The sequence below is a fragment of the Rhinatrema bivittatum genome, chromosome 12, assembly GCF_901001135.1.
Source record: "Rhinatrema bivittatum chromosome 12, aRhiBiv1.1, whole genome shotgun sequence".
NCBI classification, from domain to species: domain Eukaryota; kingdom Metazoa; phylum Chordata; class Amphibia; order Gymnophiona; family Rhinatrematidae; genus Rhinatrema; species Rhinatrema bivittatum.
The window spans coordinates 52544604-52564360 of NC_042626.1; the positions used below are offsets into that span (position 1 = coordinate 52544604).

At 43.8% G+C, this 19757-nt stretch overlaps 1 protein-coding gene across 1 annotated transcript in view; it reads right to left on the reverse strand.

Moving 5' to 3' along the window:
- Positions 1 to 527: 527 nt before the first annotated feature.
- The window catches only part of LOC115074054 (ceramide synthase 6-like), a 32510-nt gene continuing 13280 nt past the window's right edge, over positions 528 to 19757 (reverse strand). Inside the window, exons 2-10 of the mRNA XM_029573150.1 lie at positions 16257 to 16362; positions 14042 to 14139; positions 12763 to 12820; positions 10195 to 10245; positions 9210 to 9302; positions 8356 to 8484; positions 2627 to 2733; positions 1399 to 1555; positions 528 to 768 (exon numbers count right to left, since the gene is read on the reverse strand). Coding sequence (XP_029429010.1) covers positions 685 to 768; positions 1399 to 1555; positions 2627 to 2733; positions 8356 to 8484; positions 9210 to 9302; positions 10195 to 10245; positions 12763 to 12820; positions 14042 to 14043 — 681 coding nt within the window. The 5' untranslated portion in view covers positions 14044 to 14139; positions 16257 to 16362 and the 3' untranslated portion in view covers positions 528 to 684. The remainder of the gene's footprint in view (positions 769 to 1398; positions 1556 to 2626; positions 2734 to 8355; positions 8485 to 9209; positions 9303 to 10194; positions 10246 to 12762; positions 12821 to 14041; positions 14140 to 16256; positions 16363 to 19757) is intronic.

Consider the following 19757-nt stretch of genomic DNA (forward strand, 5'->3'; position numbering starts at 1 on the left):
ACACTGGTCTCCTGGTCATCCCACACACAAAACTTGCTCACCTGACTTCCACTAGACAACGCTCCTTCTCAGTAGCCGGTCCAACCCCTCTGGAACCAACTACCCTCTCACCTCAGACTGGAACCCTCTCTCCTAACTTTCAAAAAACATCTGAAAACATGGCTGTTCCAGAAAGCCTACCAACTTGCGACCTAACACCTTTAAAGGTTGCGATGTATATAAGTAAGGCATAATAAGCCACTATATATGAAGTTCCCCTCAATTGATTCTTATCAGTTACTATGTATAAATTCTGTCTCTTTGTTCCACTGTGTTTCACTGTTAAACTGTTCCTACGCATGTATTAAAGTTACAATCCCCTAATGTTTTAATGTTACTATGTTCCTAATGTTACAATGTAAAAACAGCTTGACCCCGTCATGCTTTTAACCTGTTATTATGTGAACCGATGTGATGTACCCCAACGAATGTCGGTATAAAAAAGCAAATAAATAAATAAATAAATAGTCTCATCAGACCTGTTTATAAGTGATGTATGATTTATTATGATCCACCTTGATCATGGAATGTTCAGAACTCTAATTATTTAAATAAAGGCTGTGCATTACTGGAACACAGCTACAGGTGGGCTGCCCTCCTCTGGCCATTTTGGAGTCAGACTGTCGCTTTGGTGGTTTCAGGGGTTCATTTGTCCCTCAGAATTTCAGATTCTTCCTCCATGGTGCCATCATCATCATCATCATCATCACTTCTCACATCTCTGTACACCTGCAAGACACATGAATCTAAATTCATCTTTGCCTAATGGAGCACGAGTGGACGCTTCTTTGGGTCACATTTCGTAAAGTGGAGGTTGGAAACCCAGGCCTTCACATATGGCTCTCCTCAGAGAATCATCATGCAGAGCGTCTCTCATTATTCCTGCCCATCTGGCTCTCAAGAGAGTGGCATTTCAGACAGCCACTCGTCTTGCTTCCTGCCATCAGAGATCAGGCTTTTTCTCTTTACGCAAGACTTCGCTCCTGATTTTTAAGCCAGGAAAGAAACTCGGGTCTCCCTACCGGGGCATGCAGCACACGAACCACTGGAAAACTGAGGGAGCCTGTACTTATCGAGAGCAAGGCAAGCTTCCTTCCACACCAAAAGAGGGCAGGGGACGGACAGCACATGAAAAGCAGGCAACTAAAATCAGGATCCTGACTTGACATCATGGCAGAGTCACCAATCTCCCTCTTTCTTGTCTAGCCCCCCCCCCCTCCCAAAAGGGGGAGTTGGGGGTTAGCGTTTTCTTAAACCTTGTTGTCCTCAAAGGAATTTCAGTTATAAGGCGTCTCCCTCCTCTACAAAATCTGGCACATATATTGGGGGACGGGAGTAGATGAAAAGTGTAAGCATTACCTCTCCTTTCCTGAGTGTCTTGTAAATCATCTGCACAACAAGGATGCACCAGTACAGGTGCAAAACTTGAAGAACGACAAGAATGATAATGTAATACTCCCAGCGGCCAATTCTGCCCAGAACCTCCTGGGAGTCTTGGAAAAGAGAGCTTGCGCACCTGTCCAGAGCACAGAAAGACCGTGAGAGAGCTTTTGGCAGTTTTACATTTTATTCTGTTCTCTACCTTATGATTTCTGTTTCTCCTGATGTCTCTTGTGTGCCTCGGCAAGTATAGCTAAACCTGAAAGGGCTACTGGAGGGTGACTTGCACCACAGCATGGCGCTATGCACCCACCAAAGGCCCAGGGTATCGCAGGTACGCTGCTGGGCCTGTCCTGCTTCGGCCCTATTGCGTCTTTGGGACTTGGGGTCAAGGGTAGTTAGTGTACAGATAGGAACTGTATCTGGTTCTGCAGAAAACAGGATTTTCTGCAGGCCACGATGCCTTTTTATTAGACCAATAGAAAAATGAACCAAACTTTTCAACCATAGATTGTAGGAAAATTAGAATTGCAAGTCCACATGGAGGCAGTGGAGGGGCAAGTCCAGGACTGGCTCAGCCTGTCCCTAATGACCTGGAGTCAACTTCTTGAACCTGGCCTAGAGAGGCAGTTGGGTTTTCAGGATATCCACAATGAATATGCAGAAGATAAATTTGCAAACACTGAAGAGGCAATATTTGCAAACCTATCTCATTGTGGATATCCTGAAGACCCAATTAGCTGTGGAGATTCTCAGGACAGGTTTGGAGACTAAAGAAAGTGAAAAGTTAATTTTCTCTCTGGTCAGGGTCATGGTATGTGCCAGAAAAGCATTTCTCACCTCCCTACCGTGTGTGTCAAACTCCCCAGGGAAGCCATGAGGGAACTCCAGGAACTGCTCTACTTTCCCAGCAGAGCTGTCAAGTACCACATTTTCTGGCAGGAGACTTTGGGCAATCCTGCTAGGGTTTTGGGTTGTTTTTTTTTTTAAATCTTACAACCTTGTGTACTGAGGGTTTGCCTGCTTCACCTGCGGGGAAATCCGCATTGCAGGTTAGCAGAATGTAACAGGAGGCAGGGGTCAGAAAGCTAGGACTGGCCTGCAGTCTCCTTCCAGTACAGTCATTTTTTTTTTTTTTTTTTTTTAGCTCTGCTCTAATCTCCTCTGTGAAGTTTCCCTGAGTTCCGACAGTGTTGGCTTCGCTTACCTTAGGGGGAACAGAACCAGGCGTGACACCAGGAAAACAATGGCAAACACCCAAAATATCCCATTGCAAGCCTTACGCCAGTGGAGGTAGTTGGCTATTTTTCCAGCCTAAGCAATTCAGAGAAAAGAAAACACAGGAAAACATTTTCTTATTTAAGGATTTGCATTAGAATGAGGAAGGGGGTGTGGGTGCAGTCAGTCAGAATGAAATATATTCTAATAGAAGAAATGACATAGGTTGCTCCACTGAATTCCGCTGGATGCCTAGAAAATATAAGAGCTAAGATTATGAGATACCTACAAATATGCACTGGGGTTCTTTTTTAACCCTTTGAATGCCAAACATAAGATATTTCAGAGCATTTTATGAAAGTTTGCGCTGATGGGGCTTTTGGGCTTACACCGCAGCAGGGGAGATGTCGATTAAAGAAAGATCTTTCTTTTTCTCTTTTAGGCTTGGCAGCTCCTTTCTACTTCCAGCTCTGTCAGAACCAGGGCTTGGACCTGGTGCTAGGAGCTTTCAGTCACAGCCACCTGGGGATTTTTTTTTTATATTTTCCTATTTTAATAGATCTCCCCTCCTGCTATTCCTAGTCTGGACCTTGCAGCAAAAGTCCTGTGGTGTGGGAACCAGGTCTCCTTCTAAAACCCTATAATTGTAGGCCCAAAAATCGGACCACCAGGTTTCCCCTTAATGACCATGGCTTGCTCACCCCTTCTCCCTAACCAGGGGCCATGAATGCTGCCTCTGCAGCACCTCCTGCCCCAGTCACCCAGGATGCAAAACAGCCGATCTGGGACTCGTACCAGGGACCTTCCACATGGAAGTGCACAACACCGCCACTGGGCTGGCAGGAAGAACTTTATAACAGGGAGAGCATGCAGATACAGGAACAAGTTATTCAGGGAAGGGTTCTGTGTCAGAGCTTTCTAAAAGTGGGCTAAACACGTCTGCATGGATAGATTAGGTACCAGGCATTTACCTTTGAAGCAGGGGTTAGATACCAGATGGCCACATGAGGTCCCCTCTTCCCCATCTTTCTGATTCAATTCGAGAAAATGGTTTCTGACATTTGAGAGTGAAAGGGGAGCTCCATGTTCAAAGAAATAACTCTTCTCTTTGCCCTGCAGTGGGCGAATGATGATCTCTACCTAGGTCACCTGGGAGAGGGACTCCCTGCAGCTGATACCATGAGCAAGAGTCCTCTGCTAGCAGCAGCAAATACAATCATTTTGTCAAAAGTCTGGGAACGCCAGGGAAACAACCGAAGTGGACCCAGGTGACTTTGCATCCAGACAGGATGGACCACGCTGCTGCTCTGTCAGCAGATCTGCAATTCTTTCACAATGGCCTAGGTTAGGAATGAAAGCTACAGTTCCTGCATAAACCAGGGCTCCCCAAACTGCTGGATGAGAGGACTGGTGGAGCAGAAGGAAGAGGAAGCAACATTTCAAATCACCAAGATGGCTGGGGGCAGAGGGTTGTTTTTTCCTTGGAGTTTGTCTCTTTCGGTGATTTGAAATGCTACAGCATGGGGTGGAGGCAGGGTTCCCATGGATAAGGTGACAGTAAATATATTTCTAGGAAATAGGCAACCCTGCAACACATTCAGGAAGCCTCAGGATCTGCATCTGCCTCCTGGGGGAGCAGGATGTGAATGTGTTTGTGGCACTCCATGAAGTTAGCATGGGGCACATTTAAAACTAATCGGAGAAAGTTCTTTTTCACTCAACGCACAATTAAACTCTGGAATTTGTTGCCAGAGAATGTGGTTAGTGCAGTTAGTATAGCTGTGTTTAAAAAAGGATTGGATAAGTTCTTGGAGGAGAAGTCCATTACCTGCTATTAAGTTCACTTAGAGAATAGCCACTGCCATTAGCAATGGTTACATGGAATAGACTTAGTTTTTGGGTACTTGCCAGGTTCTTATGGCCTGGATTGGCCACTGTTGGAAACAGGATGCTGGGCTTGATGGACCCTTGGTCTGACCCAGTATGGCATGTTCTTATGTTCTTATGGCACAACATCCCCAATACACTCTTGGGGTCTCTGTTTCTCTCTCTCACCTCTTTCCTCCACCCTCCTTTTCCTCTCACACCTCCTCCCTTCTCACTCATTTTCTTTCCTATTCTCATTCCCTTTTCCTCCTCTTCTCTCACTCACATTGCCTTCCTTTCACTCTCATCACTTTATCCATACTGCCTGTGCCTTCTCATACTCCATCCCTTCCTATCACCCCATCCCACTCACCTCCCCTTCCCATTCCTTTCCTCTCTTACCCTTCTAACTTACATTCCATTCATCCCTCTACTCCCCCTAACCCCCATTTTATGCTGGTGGGGCCTGACCTGCCCTCAGAAAAGCTCTTCACTGGTATGGGTCCATCGATCTTCTTCTGCTAACGAGGACTGGGCCCGCCAGCAGCTCACGTTGTGCGGTCTGACAGTCTTCTTCAGCTGGCAGGGCTTGGCTTGGCCTCACCATCAGCAGCTCAAGTTCTTGGATGGTCATGGTCTTCTTCTACTAGTGGGGCCTGGCCTCCCCGCCAGCAACTGGCATAGTTGGTACTGCTTGGGCCTGACTCCACTGGCCTTTTTATTAAAAATAACGATTTTTCAGAGGGCCAGATCTGGCCTTTCAAAGGGTAAGCTTGGGGTGGGCATGTCTAGAAAAATGAGATTGGTAGGCTGGGTTCAAGGACCCCCTGGCATAATCCATAACTGTTACAAAAGAATTTCCTGCTCTGATGAGCAGCAAAATTCACTAGCAACATGACAACTGCATACCCCTTGTTATTTCTATCAGTGTCTATGGTGACTATACATCCTTTATTCAGAAGGATTTTACAGTTTACATCTGTGTGCGTGGGTTGCCTGGATAGGACACAATAACACATCTGCTACCCTCGGAAGATCACAGCCATACATAATTCACTCCTGTATTTGCTCAGCAGTGAAAGTTGTATGTCAGAGAAGGTCAGGGGCCTGAAGGCAGTAATGCTAGCTGCTTGACTGCTCAGAGTATCAGCAGACCTGTTCACTGACTTGATTGTTTCTTTTTCTATAATTTAAATTTTATTGAAGCATTATACAAACAATGCCAGTGCAACCAAAGATGATTCCCACAAGCTAAATCAGGAAGATCTAAAAAAATAAATAAATAAAAGCATACAACTTGGTTCGCACATTTTACTTAAGAAATCCTTCCCCACCCCACCAACCGTACATTACAGCAGTAGAAGCAAAGGATGAGAGTAAAAATAAAGCCTAATCAAACACACTCTAAATCGCTTATCATACCAGGTTTGGAAAGGTTCCCAAGTAGCACTGAATTTAGCCACCATATTTATGTTTATACACTGTCAGCTCGTTAAGGAAATACACTCACCAACTTCACTGCTGCAGCAGAGCCACAGGAGGTACTAGAGCACATTTCCAAAATCCAGCAACTTCCAGTCTCGCAGCTGTTATGATCTGAGCGACAAGCTTCATTGTTTCATTGGGAACATTTGAATCCGGTAGGCCCAATAAAAAGACTGGGGCCCTTTGTTATCCTAACCCGAACAATGTCGTACATTCAATCCAATACAGAATCCCAACATCTCTGAATTTGTTGGGCAAGTCCACCACATATGAAAAAAGGGCCCTCCTTTTCCACAGCTGGTACCATTGGCTACATCCTATGCAACCTCTCTGGGGTCAGGTACAAGAGAAGAAACACAGCATCTTCCACTAATTAAAAAGCAGAGATCCCATCGATTCTCTTCCCCAAGATTCCTCGCTCAAGCCAAAGTCATTCCCCGTTACGCATATTATAGATTTTCAAAACATGGCCCTCAGCTTTCCCAGGTACCGTGTACAAATGTTCAGAAAGAGATTTTCCCCTAGATAGATCAGCTTTAGCATCCCTGAAATCAGGAAGGGGTGACTTCCACAATTTCCAAAACAAGCCTAGTCTTTATGCTCTCCGCAGAGCAGAGCTTATTAATCTCAAATAATTGCCCTAAAGAATTAATCCCCGAAGCATCCCAATTCCTAAAACTTCCAGAAACTGCACCAGTTGATTGCCTCTTCTTTCTACTTTGTGCCGTTCGATCTTTTATGTTTCTAAAACTTGTTAGAATAAGACGTGTGCACCTTTCATCATGGTTGAGCCCCCCCCCCCCACCATGTTCATAAACTGCCTGCCCCCAAGTCCACTTTCCGTTCTGGTTGGGGTTTATTTGTGCTAATTTCATGCTTTCTGCTCAGTCTCTGGATTATTTCACTGTGCAAATGTTCGAATACTAATGCTTAGTTACATTAGAACCTCATGACTGGCACCAGGTCCAGCACACACACGTGGTCGAACAGAAAAATGCGTATAGTGTGCCCTTCCCCAGACTGAACTGAGAAATTAAACTTCTTTTTTTTTTATAGGTGTCTGTGGTCACCGCCAGTGGGGCATCCCACTTGCTGTCAGGGTTAGGCAGTGCTCCGTGGGATGTGGGGATGCTTAGGACAGCAAAACTGAACAGAGCGGCTCTTGAATCCAAGTTGCCTCAGCAAACATAAAAAAAAGCCTCTTGATCTCGGTCTATACTTACTGCCAGATTCCAGGGCTTCCCAAACCTGTCCCAGTGATCCAGCAATCTGTCGGGTTTTCAGGAAATCCTCAGTGAATATGCAGGAGATACATTTACATACGTTGCAGACCCAGTATACTAAAATGTATCTCCTGCATTATCATAGTAGAGATCCTGAAAACCCAACTGGCTATGGGGTCACCTAGACAAGTCTGGGAACCACTGCAACAGAACTGCATTGGGAACAGGCTAATTTACTCCTGGTTTTGCCCCATTGCATGCATGAATCTGTAGTTCTGATTTTCTGCGGGAGGTCAATGGGAAAATCAGAACTACAAGTTCATGCATGCAGTAGGGCAAAACCAGGATTGGGTTAGCTTGTGCCATGTCGTGGAGGCAGGTACGGGGCAGGCTGAGCCAGTCTTGGTTTTTCCCCATTCCCTTTAGGGGCTTGTAGTTCCTGCCTGCCCCTCTTTCACTCTTAGAGAAACTACAACTATAAGTCCTTAGAGGGAAAAGGGCAAAACCGGGACTGTCTCAGTCTGCCCCTTGCCCCACAGAGTTTGACGACAACCCCAAGTTAGAAAACAGAAAACCAAATAAACAGAAATCATAAAATCATAAAAGAAAAAGATACATGTGCAGAAATAAAGTTAACCCACAAGCAACCAGTATGTTTAAACATAAAAATTGCCATACTGGGTCAGACTGGGGGTCATCAAGCCCAGCATCCTGTTTCCAAGAGTGGCCAATCCAGGTCACAAGTACCTGGCAAGATCCCAAACAATAGAAAGATCTCATGCTGCTAACACCCAGGGAGAAGCAGTGGCTTTCCCTGATAGTGTGGACTCTTACACGGTAATTGTACAGGAGAAACCATGATCATACATGTTCTATTTTCTTTCTGTTCTAGAACTTTGGAACCACAGAAACCTGACGTTGCAATGCACAGTTCTGCCAATCACATGGTTTGGAGGGGGAGTGGGCGGCATTTTAAGAAATGCAGGCAGTTGATTGGCTGGAAATTATTCTGTGGTTTTTGGGTTTTTTTTAATTCAAAAGCCATATTATTTCAAATGATTTGTCCTAAGGTGCTTCTTATACCCAATATCCTTTATTTTAGGCTGAAACAATATAAACTGTGTAAAACAGAAACACAACCTACCTCTAAAATTACATCAGCCATGTCCAGTACCATCAAGCAAAAGGACCCCAAGCGGGTTATCTTGTGTATGTAGGCAGACACCATTATCAATATGGTGACATTGTGATGAATGCACATGGCCCAAAAATCCTGTAGAGAGGCAAAACAAATCTAAACAAGGAGGAAAGTGAAAGCCATGCTTCTCTGTGGATTTTCTACCACTTGTAACTTTGACCCTGTTGAGCATCAACTCACTCTAAGGTCATATTCAACATAGTGGGTGCCTGGCCCATGCTCCCTCTTCCCAGGTTTGGTCTCAATTGGTGAGTTTTCATGGAAATTAGCATGCCTTCAATAGATGAGCAGATGGACAGATTGAATGAGCCCCTAAGTGTTATTTTGCATGAGTTGAAAAAAGCACCAAAAAATGTCACATTGGAAAATAAGTCAAATGAGTATCTGTATAGAAACACCCCTTTCCCCTTACTCCTCTTCCCCACCTCCTGCCTTCACCCCCTCACCCGTCCCTCCTCAGATTATCAATCAGTACTCCCTAACTTTTGCAAAGAAGGTAATGTATCCCCACAGAGGTAAGGGACCTTGTCCAAGATGGTCTGGCATCCTATTACATTCTTGGTTCCTAAAATCCTGTCCGTAGATGTGCAAAAAAGCTGTATCCACCTCCAGGTCTTTGAATAACGTCAACCTCGCTCTCCGCCATCTCCAAGAAAGGCAGTAGGATATGGGGCATTTCTCTCTGTGATAGTTTGTTATTTTTTTCCCATGGTGCAAGCATCCCAACAAACCACTAGAGATGGTTTGGTAAGAACTGGGTTTTCCCTGCGTGGTTCTTTTTTTTTTTGCCTGGCACTTACCTTTCTCTTGATGTCAAAAAACTGGAAGAAGAGCAGGGAGCCATAAAAAGCCAGCTCCATCACGTAATGCACAAACTCTTCACTGGTGAGCTTCTGTAAAACATGGCAGCAAAGCACAGAGATGAGAGGAGGCAAAGGACTCTTCAAACTGCCTCTTAAAATCTTTCAAGGGCTGGAAAACAATTTCCAGGGCTGCTGCCGTCCCAGATCATTTTGCCCCCCTACTTCCCCATCATGCTTTACTCAAAATTGAATTTTGCCATTTTGTAACTCCAGTAAAAATCATCATGGACTGGGATCCTACGCTTTCATAAATAGCGACTGTAAGGTTTTTCTCGTTTCAAGGTCAAGAAAATAATCATTTAACGTGCTCCCTTTCTGTCATGCTCCATCCCATGTCCTCTTAAGCCCACGGCAACCCCACCCTGCACCTCAGGTCCTGCAGCCACCGCTGGATGTGCTGGGCATCACGTTTAACCAGGGTGGCTCTCTGCTCCATGGCAAGAGAAGCAGCTCAGGCAGTAGGAGATCCCTATCAACCTTAGCTGGACAGCTAATTCACCTCTGCCTCTCCTGCTGGCCTGGGATGAGTTTTTCAAAAGAGAGGCTGTGGTCAAACAACAAGTATCTGTCTTTTACTCCAAAAAAGAAGTGTAAAGAAATATAAGAGAAACTAAATTAGAACAAAAGAGAAATGAGATCCAGGGATAAAACCAAAAGAGGCATCAGGGGAGTCCCAAAAGAGGTGAGAGGACATCTGGTGTCCGTAGCTTCTCCTGAGGATTAAAATCCCATAACTCTGATACACAAATATTTGACAAACCTTGAAAGGAAGCCATGCTGCCCCCTATTTGAATGACTGCTGCAGCACGCAGTGGGGCAGATTTAGCAAAGTTCTACCCCAGGGCAAAAACTAGTCTCTTCAGATGCCACTTCTTTATGCATGCACAGAAAACATACAAAGCATCCCAAACATTGCTCTTACGTAGGATTCATTATTGGCCCACGAAGCTTTGCTGTCCCACATCCACTTTTTCTGCAAAATTAAAGAAAACCAGATAACGTTTACCCAACATATAACACATTGACAGTGGAAAGCCCTTATTATGCCATGTGTTCACTTTATTTTGGGGGGCTGGGAAGGAGCAACAGCTGATTTCATTGGAATCTGTCCCAACCCTGCTTGTTGCCATTTATGGTCAGAAAGGCTGAGTCTTTCTGTTCACAGTCGCCAGAGGTGACTCTGACCCAATTAAAAGCCCTCCCCCTTCCTTAGCACAGTTACTGCAACTACAGTTCTTGGCTGAGGGATACGGACCATGGCTACCTTGGAAAACGGGTGCCGGCATGCCTCAGTCAGCCAGGGCCTGCTAGGACTTCCCTGTAAACTGCAGCCTGTAGCCCAGCTGGCCCGACAAGCAGGAGATGAGCCCAAACCTTGAACCCCGGTTGCTTGCACAGCTTTGCCCAGTGCTGCTGCTGGGCCTCAGACTAATACTAACCTTTTTTGTTATTATAAGAGTCAGCCCGGGGGGGGGGGGGGGGTCAGTGATTGTGCTGTTTGCGTTGCCGTGTGGAAAGATCCGGGTTGGATTCCTGGATCAGGTCATTTGTTCCTCAGGTTGGCCAGGGCTGGGGATGCTGCGGAAGCAGCGTTCACAGCCTCTGAGTAGGGGGAAGAATCACAGTCTTTGTGCAATGGCAACACCTAGTGGCTAGAGTTTGAGCCATGATAGGAGAGTTCCTTAAGGAACCCCGGTGCCCGGCCCCTGCCGAGGTCTATCTTTGCAATGACTGGGCTGAAATAAGTTTGGAGGGTATATAAAGTAAGGTAGATAATAAATAAAACACCCCCCCCCTTTTTTTCCCCTTTTCCCCTGCCCTCCACACCCCCTACCTACCCTTGAAGAAACCCTTCCCAGTAATTACCTCCTGTTTCAATTGTTCCTTATTCCTATTTAATCAAATGTTTCCTGTACATTAGGCATCTGTACATAGCATTCCTCTTTTCCGCTTTATTCCCTCCCTTTTACCTCTGTTATCTATACCTCTCCCCCCTTCCCCCCTTATCCCCCTTTCCCACCCACCTCCTACCCCTTCCCTTTCTCCCCCCCCTACCCCCCTCAAATCTCTATTCCTTGGTTCCATTTATTGTTTATTTTGTTGTATTTGGTTTTGGGTTTGTTTTTGCTCTTGCGTTAGTTTTTTCATACTGTTTTATTGTCATTTTGTTATACTGTATCTCCCACCTGAGTTCATTGTAAACCGGCATGATGTGCTTCACGAATGTCGGTAGATAAAAGTTAATAAATAAAAAAAATAAAATAAATATGTGCTTTATATGAAATGAGTTAGCTATAGAGCTCAATCCTTGTTGTGTAAGAACAACTCAGCTCTGTCATAGTCTGCTTGTCCATAATAACAGTGCCTGTATTCTTTATTTTTCTTCTTTTTGATTTATATTCTGCCTTTCATAACTAGTCATCCACTTGTAAGTATAGGGGATTCATGAAGAAAGGGCACCCAAATATTTCAAAAGTAGAATCAAGAACAAGGCAAACTGGAAAGAACATTCAGTGTGGACAAAACAGTAACCCTGCAGCACTCACTGCAGCTTTCCCAGGCTCAGAGCTCTGTTTTCAAAAAAATAAGCAAAAGAAATACTCTGAGAGCTGACTGCATCATATGCTTACCTTGACCATCTTTGCACTTCCTTTTTTTTTCCCCACTAAGTGCGACCTTTTGTTAGTGTTATCAGCTTGTCTGAAGACAGACGTGGTGCACTTATTGAAAACTAAGTGCACAGATAATCAAGATAGGTATGGAACTGCCAATCTATTTGCTCAGCGGTTTTTTATAGCCCAGTCAATGCACCAAACCACCATTCTGCAGTTCTCATTGTAGCTTTCTCCAGAGTTGAGCCAGGGCATACATTTGGGAGCTGATTCACTAAAGACTTTTTTTCCCATTCTCTCTCTGTGTGTGTGTGTGTGTGGGGGGGGGGGGGGGGGGAGGCGATGCAGTCCTAGTGAACAAAACTGTAATCCTACAGCACTCCCTGCAGCTTTCCCAGGTCAGGAGAGTGTGATAGGACAGCTGGGGATGACCAAAGAAGACGGAGGGGTGAGGATGTAGATTCAGGGAAGGTCTCAAAGTAATCCAAGAGGGAAAGAATCCCTAAATTCAGCAGACTGTGACAACATCAGAGGCTTGCACAACCTAAAGGCAGGTCAGACCTCAAGTTTGGTAATTCTTGTTCCAGATAAGGAGATCCTCAGGCTCCCAAGGTGGGCAGTTTAACAAAGCAGTGTTATTTTGTTTGCAGTTAAAGCAACATGAGTTGCACTCTTTGCCAGCCCTTGCAAGTGGCGGGTGCCTATCAGCGACAGGTGCCTGCATCCCTTAAGTACTTTCCCTCAAAGAGAACGCGGCTACAATATTCCCCTACCCCCACCCCCAACCCCCCCAAAAAAAGAAGAAGACCCTTCTCCTTTCATTGCCCCCCTTCTGCCCAGGCTCAATAATTTATGTATTTAGATTCTGTTTGCTTTACCTTAACCAGAAACTTGAAAGAATAGATGACCGCCCAGCTGTAGAAGAGCAGCCTCCACCTGCACAAGAAAGGTTAATACACAACAGTTACATGCACCTGCCGGTTCCATGCAGCTGAACCTGCTTCTTAGAGGGAGGGGAATTCTTTAAAGCCAGCGACAGCGGGAGGACTCCATCTAAAGGGGCTTTTATGAGCACATCTCCACACGTTAATGCTGTTTCTCATGTAGAAGCACCAGCTTTGTGCCAAGGGCTATACAGATGCTTGCGGGGGCAGGAGAGAAATTAAGAATGCACTGCAGCATCAGCGCCCTGCCCCCCCCTGTAAGTCCACATATCCTTTAGAATGAGTGTCCACACCTACAATGCTTTTGGTGGTATTTGTATTGATGTGATAATGTGTGATCAGCTTTATAAGCTTATGTTAAATCTGCCATCCACGGAAAGGAATCTAGCTAGGTCACAGACCTCAGGCATCAAAGCCAAGGGTCTATCCATTCTACTAGAAACCCTCCTAGGAAGTTAATTTTGGGTGGAATCTACGTGTTCTAAAAGCTGCCCAGTAAATCTTCTTCTATTCAGTTTGATAAATGTTCATCTTAAACCTGGTGATTTTACTGCTCTGCCATGGATGGGTCTGCATCTTCAAAGGCCGGTGTATTGTCAGCGTGCTCCATATATTAAAATGAATAATCTGACAACTTCTCCAAGAGAAATCTCTTGTTTTTGTTGTTGCTAAATGTTTAGCTACAATTTATGTTTCTTTTTGACATTTTTAGGTTTATTTTTTAATGGAAACTGCAGGCATGCAGTGAGGCACACCACAAGCACTAACACCTGCAAACTGAAACAACAAAAGTCAGTCCTCTTACTCTAATTTCCGACTCATTCTTGCCCCAACACAGCTGTAAACGAAGGCCGGCAGGATTTTCACCAGCCCAGATGGCATCACTTTAAATCTGGATGATTAATTTGTCTCATGAGGCTGCAGTAAAGAAGTCGTCCTCCAGGTTGTTTGAACAAGGGAAGATAAAGGTGTGATGCTCTGGTAGGATTGCCAGCTGGCTCCATGTCAATGAAGAAAGGCCAGGACTGGTTTTACCCCTCTGCATGCAGGGAAATGTAGTGCCTGCTTTTCTTAGGGCCATCAGTACTAGAAGTCCATGCATGCAATGGGTCCCAGGACTGTATTAAGTCAATCAATGATTGTATGTTCAGGCATCAACAGAGGCAGGGGAAAAGAGAGAGGAAAAGAGAACGCTAGTAAGCTTTTTACATACATGCTCTCAGCAATTTTTTTTTCAATGCTGAGCTGGTCCTGAAGTTTTTGCTGTTTGAATTGTCTGGCCAGGTCATGCTGATGCTTCTTGTGGGGTTTCTGTAAGAAGACAGAGAAAGGTTTCCAAGTTATAGGAAATCCTCTTTAACCGGGGCATCTGCCATCCTCAGTCTCAGGACCGCAATGCGGGAAATTACACAAGGTGCCCTTGGAGATTAGCTCTCTTTCCAGATACATGCAGGAGAAACCTATAGCCTACGTGAGACAGAGGGGCCAGAGGTGGAAATTTTCTTTAAAAAAAAGCAACCAGTTGAGGGCTAGTGATGGCCTCTACCCTCCACACCATCTGCAAAGGGGAAGAGAAAGCAAGTTCAAAAAGGTTCCAGATCTGAAACCTGCTCTGACCTGGCACAAAGGTTCTGGAGGAAAACTTTAGACTCGCCCTGATTTTATGATAGTGCACCCCTTCCCCCCAATATATTCACCTGCAGCACTAATTCCAAATTGAGGAAGCAGGAACTACAAATCCCACAGCGCATTAGGATGAAGGTTTAAAATACAGGACTAATCAAAAGCCTCCCTCCAGAAACCAGGTCTCTGTGAGCTTTGCTGCAATCTGTATTATTTGTTGCTCAGATTAACATAGCCTCCCAGCCACATTAATTTGGAGAACTCAGCTTCATTAGAAGAAGGTTTATTATGGGAGGGTCTACCCCATAGAAAAAGTGCTTGGCACTCTTGTAATCAAGCAAATAAAATGGATTTATTGCATAGTTACAATTGTTTGCATATGTGGGTATTCGGTGAAAATCAGAGGGGCACCCACTTCCCAAAAACATCATTCACCAGAATAAATAAGCTTTATATTTAGCCAAGCTTTTCCCAGTCTGGGCTCAAGATCAAATGTTTTTTTTTTTTTTTTCGTTTTTGCAGCATTGGAAGAAAATGTTACATACAAAATGCTTGGATTCATGGCCATTTACACAGCTCAGGAATTTTGTAGAACAGAGGTTTTAATGATTAGTCAGAGAATAAAATGTACTTTATGGTTATTGAGTTCACAAATATGGCATTTGACACATTTGTAACAACTCATGACGGGATGTGGTACAGATTGTAATATTGGGCTATAGAAGGCATTGGCAAAGTGACCTGATCTATCCAGAGCTGCCAGTTTGCGCAAACTCTAATGTAGGGCTGTTTATTTATTTTAGCAGTTTTAACACGGCACCAGAGTACTCTACGGCAAACGACACATGGGCACAAATCCCCGTCCTAAAGAGCTTACACAATCTGCGTGGAATTCTATAGCAATGGAAGATAAAGTGACTGCCCAAGACCACGGAGCATGACAGTGGCAGATGTGGGATTTGAACTTTGACCTTGGGGGAAAACGAGAGCCAGAATGTAATCCTTTGGCTAGGACTGAAGTAAAGGGACTTTATTTTTAAAGGGTAAAGGGCAATTAACAAGTAATTTATTTATGCCTTAGGTTAGGAATTGCTCTCTTTCCTAATGAGAAAGCATATATATCCAGTGATGGATTCAAGTTTATAGTTTAGTTTATAGTTTATTGCTTTTATATACCGACATATCGGGAATTCCATCATATCGGTTTACAATGATAAACTGACAGTAAAATCACAGTCAATAAATACAATAAGATATCAAAATAAAATAAACCGATTTCCTAATAAAACAAATACTAAAACCAAAACAATTATTGCAATTATAAATATAATAAAATGAAAATGTAACTTCCTTAATACATTTAAATTAAATACCTACATCAAGGCACTAAAATTATATTATATAAAACTAATGTATCTTAAGAAAGTCTAAAATACTGCTCTAAAACTAAATGGAAGTGTTTTGACTGCTTTCGGAATATGCACAAGAGAACAGCCAGGTTTTTAAATCTGCTTTAAATTTTTTTTTTCCTCTACTGTGTGCAAATCTATCTCATGCATATTTATTGTGGATGTCCTGAAAACCAGCCCTGGTTGTGGCACTCCAGGACTGGATCTGCCTGCCCCTGATCTAGTAGCACTACATATAGCAGAAGTGGCCAACTCTGGGCCTCAAGAGCCACAAAAACAGGGCTGGTTTTCAGGATATCTGTAATGAATATACATGAGAAAGATTTGCATGCACTGCAGGATGCTCCCATCCTCTGCAAATAATTTACAGGTTTGCCCCACATCCACGGGTCTCACCTTATGCGTGTCACCGGATGCTGTCTCCAGCGTAGCACTGGGCTGTGGCTTGGTGGGGCTGCCCTGGTCAGAACCCCAACATCGCGCAAAGACTTTGCAAACCAATCTATAAATGCAGAAAAAAAAAAAGGAGTAGAATTAAAATAATCAATAGCTGCAGCAGATGGAATGAATTAGGAGGCTCAACCATCTGGTTAATTCTCAGCTTTTGGTGCTCAGTATATGAGTACCTATGGACTTTGCACCAGATTTTAAAAGGAAGGTAAGCACATGCTTTCCCTTTTGAAACTTTTTCCATGGGCTATTTGAGCAGGTTGCTTCTGACACTGAAAATAACCGTCCTTGATTTGAAAATATAACTTGCGTGTGTTATTTGTCCAGTCACACCCCAGGGAACACGGCCTACTCCCAAATGTGGCTGGAACAATATGCAATAGTAGGCAGATTGAGGGAGGGTAACATTCAGACAGCAGATTTCTGTGGGTAAGGTGCCTGTCTCCATCTGCTGGAAGGGAGGATATAACATGGACCATAAAATATAATGGATATAATGCCCAAGAAGAACTATCAGTTACTCATTCGATACAGGGATCCTTTTTTATTTTATTTTCATGTAGTAGGGTGACAGTGGGACCTTGACATCTGCTCTTATTCTGCCTAAGCAGCTGCAATGATATCACCACAGGGACTGCATTTGAACAGAAATACAAAAATGCCACAGTCCCTCCATCACAGCTCCACATTAAATATATATATTTAAGAACTGGGTTGCTATCAAGGAAGTGGGTGGTGGTGCTGCGGCATAGCTGGCACCACCTACTGAGCAAACTCACCAGGCCCAACCCGGCAGCTGACAGAGAAGCCCATAGGCGGGACCAACTGGAGCTTCACCTATACCAGCCGCCTCTCCCACAGGTTGAGCCTTGGACTCTGGCACCTGGCAGGACTTAGGTGGGTCCCTGGGGCTAAGCTGAGTGAAAGTCCAATCTGAGCAACGGTCATGGCAAGCAGCAGCAGAAGAACAGGTAACAGACCAGAGGTCAAGGCAGACAGCAGAATGGGTAACAGGCAAGAAGTCAAGACAGGCAGCAGACAGAGGAAGGTCAGAGGCCAGACCAGGGTCAGGATCCAGGTAGTCAGTCCAAGACAAACAGGATAGACAAGACAGACAAGGCCAACCGGACAAACAAGGAAGGGAAACAAGCAGGGTTAGGAGCAAGGGCAGGCAGACAAGGAACAAAGCACAGGGAAGGAAGGATAACACAAGGAAACAAAACAGGAACACAAGCACAAGGTAATACTGAGACAAGGATAGGACCACAAGGGCACCAGGAGACCTGTTGCTAAGGTTCTGGCTATTTGCAAGAGACTTCTTTATATACTTCTGGAGGATGTGACATCATCAGCCAGTGCCACTGGAAGTCCCAGCTAGGGGACCTATAAATGCAGTGCAGTGTCGGAGGAAGTTCAATCATGGGTCCTTGGAACAGCATGCTGAAGGAAGCTATGCCGGAGTCGCTTCAGATCAGAGGTGAGGGGTTTCATGAAAACATAAGCTGGGTCAGACCAATGATCTATCTAGCCCAGCATCCTCTCTCCAACAGTGGCCCCAAAGTAACCAGAGTTTATCTAAGGTCCACTCCCTGTAGATCTATAAAAATGTGAAACCACTTGGCCTCCACCCTCCTTCTCAAAACAAACCACTCTGGCACCTATCAAATTTCCAGGTATATGCACAAAAGATTACACAGTAACACTAAATATATAGGGCAGATTTTCAAAGGGTTTCGCGCATGTTATAAAATCGGGTGTACATTTGTGTGCGTCGGGTAGTGCGCACAAATGTACCCCACGCGCGCTCCTTTAAAAATCTGCCCCTGAGTGTTTGCAGAAGAACCCAATGGCATACTAACAAACCCTGAACATCCTATGTCGGGAAGAAGAAAAAGCATCTATAAGAAAAACTCATAAGTAGAACTTTAAGTTGTTGCTCAAAGGTGGCGTTTATCCTAATAACATGAAAAAGGATTATTGAGAATTATTATGCATAGAAGAGCATTGTTATAATAAGATGCGGGGCTGCTGATTTTTTTTTAATAGGGGTGATGGTCTAATAGCATGTGCAATATATTTATAAGGAATTTAATAAAAGCATTTCATTGGAAATTTGTTTGAAAGTAGTACAAAATTCTATTGGGGTTGTGCAATATATATTTAGTGTTACTATATATATATATACATTTGAAAAGGAGACCAATATCGTATCACCAAAAGCCTGCCGCCTTTATGGTAAGCAAGCAAAGTGTTCATTTACAGAAATGTTCTTTTAAAAGATGCAGTAGTCTTCCCTTAAACCAGGACATAAATCCTTATTTCTATAGACTATTACTTAATTTATACACTTTTAATTGATTTATTAATTGTTCTTAAGACCGTATTTTACATAGCGTTTTTATGCTTTATTATTGACTTTTTATCTAATTTGTACATTTTAATTGATTTATTGTTTTTAGGATCATAGAATTACATTATGCTTTTTATGCTTTCTTTACTGTGTTTTAGGACAACATTTAGATTTTTGTTTGATATATTTTACTCGAATTTGTACATGTTTGAAATATTTGTAAACCGTTGTGACGGCTAGTCTAAAACAACGGTATATAAAAGTCTAACAAATAAATAAATACCATCCCTTGGGCATGTCATAACAACATACTATATATCAGGCCCTACTCTTTTCATAATTCTTTATTTATTCTTACTGCCTGCTTATTTATTGGTTTGCTTTTAGTTATCTCCAAAGATTTTTGTTTAAATGTCTTACATTTCGGGTGACATTTGAATACTCCCAGTTTTCGAAGGTCTCCCCTTAAGTCACCCGTGTTTATGTGATGTACACACTGTGGGTGTATTAAAGGAGTGCTACAGCACAGAATGTCTGTGGGAAATTAATGCAAGCAGTGCTGACACATATGGTAAGGTGGGCGGGGGGCACGGATGGGCAGGGCCACCAGCCGAACTTACTCGATTCCAAAGTGATGAGGATGACAGAGCAAGAAGAGCCATCACAAACTTTTGATGCTTTGTCCTTCCAAGGAATTATATAAAAATATGAAAGATGCCGTGGGCATTATTTAAAATAGCTTTTCAGCTGTACTGCTGTAGTCTTGCTCGTCTGTGTTAACTGCCTTAAAAATAAAAATCTCGTAACCTGACCCTTTTAAGAACATTTCATCTGAAGAAGGCATCTGAGTGGTCTCAAAAGCTCGTGGGCTGCATCATCTTTTTTTTTTATGGGTCCTTCAAACGGTCCCCCCCCCCCCCCCCCACCTGTTTTCTCCAGGCTGGCCCATTATGGCTACTAAACCTCCACACCTTTAAAAGCTTTTGACACCTATCTTACATGTATGGTGATGAGCTGTTTACCTTTCCAAAATAATTCTGACGGTTAAAAAGAAGATGATCGTAGGAACTACACAGAGGAGGTCTTCGGCTTTCGAA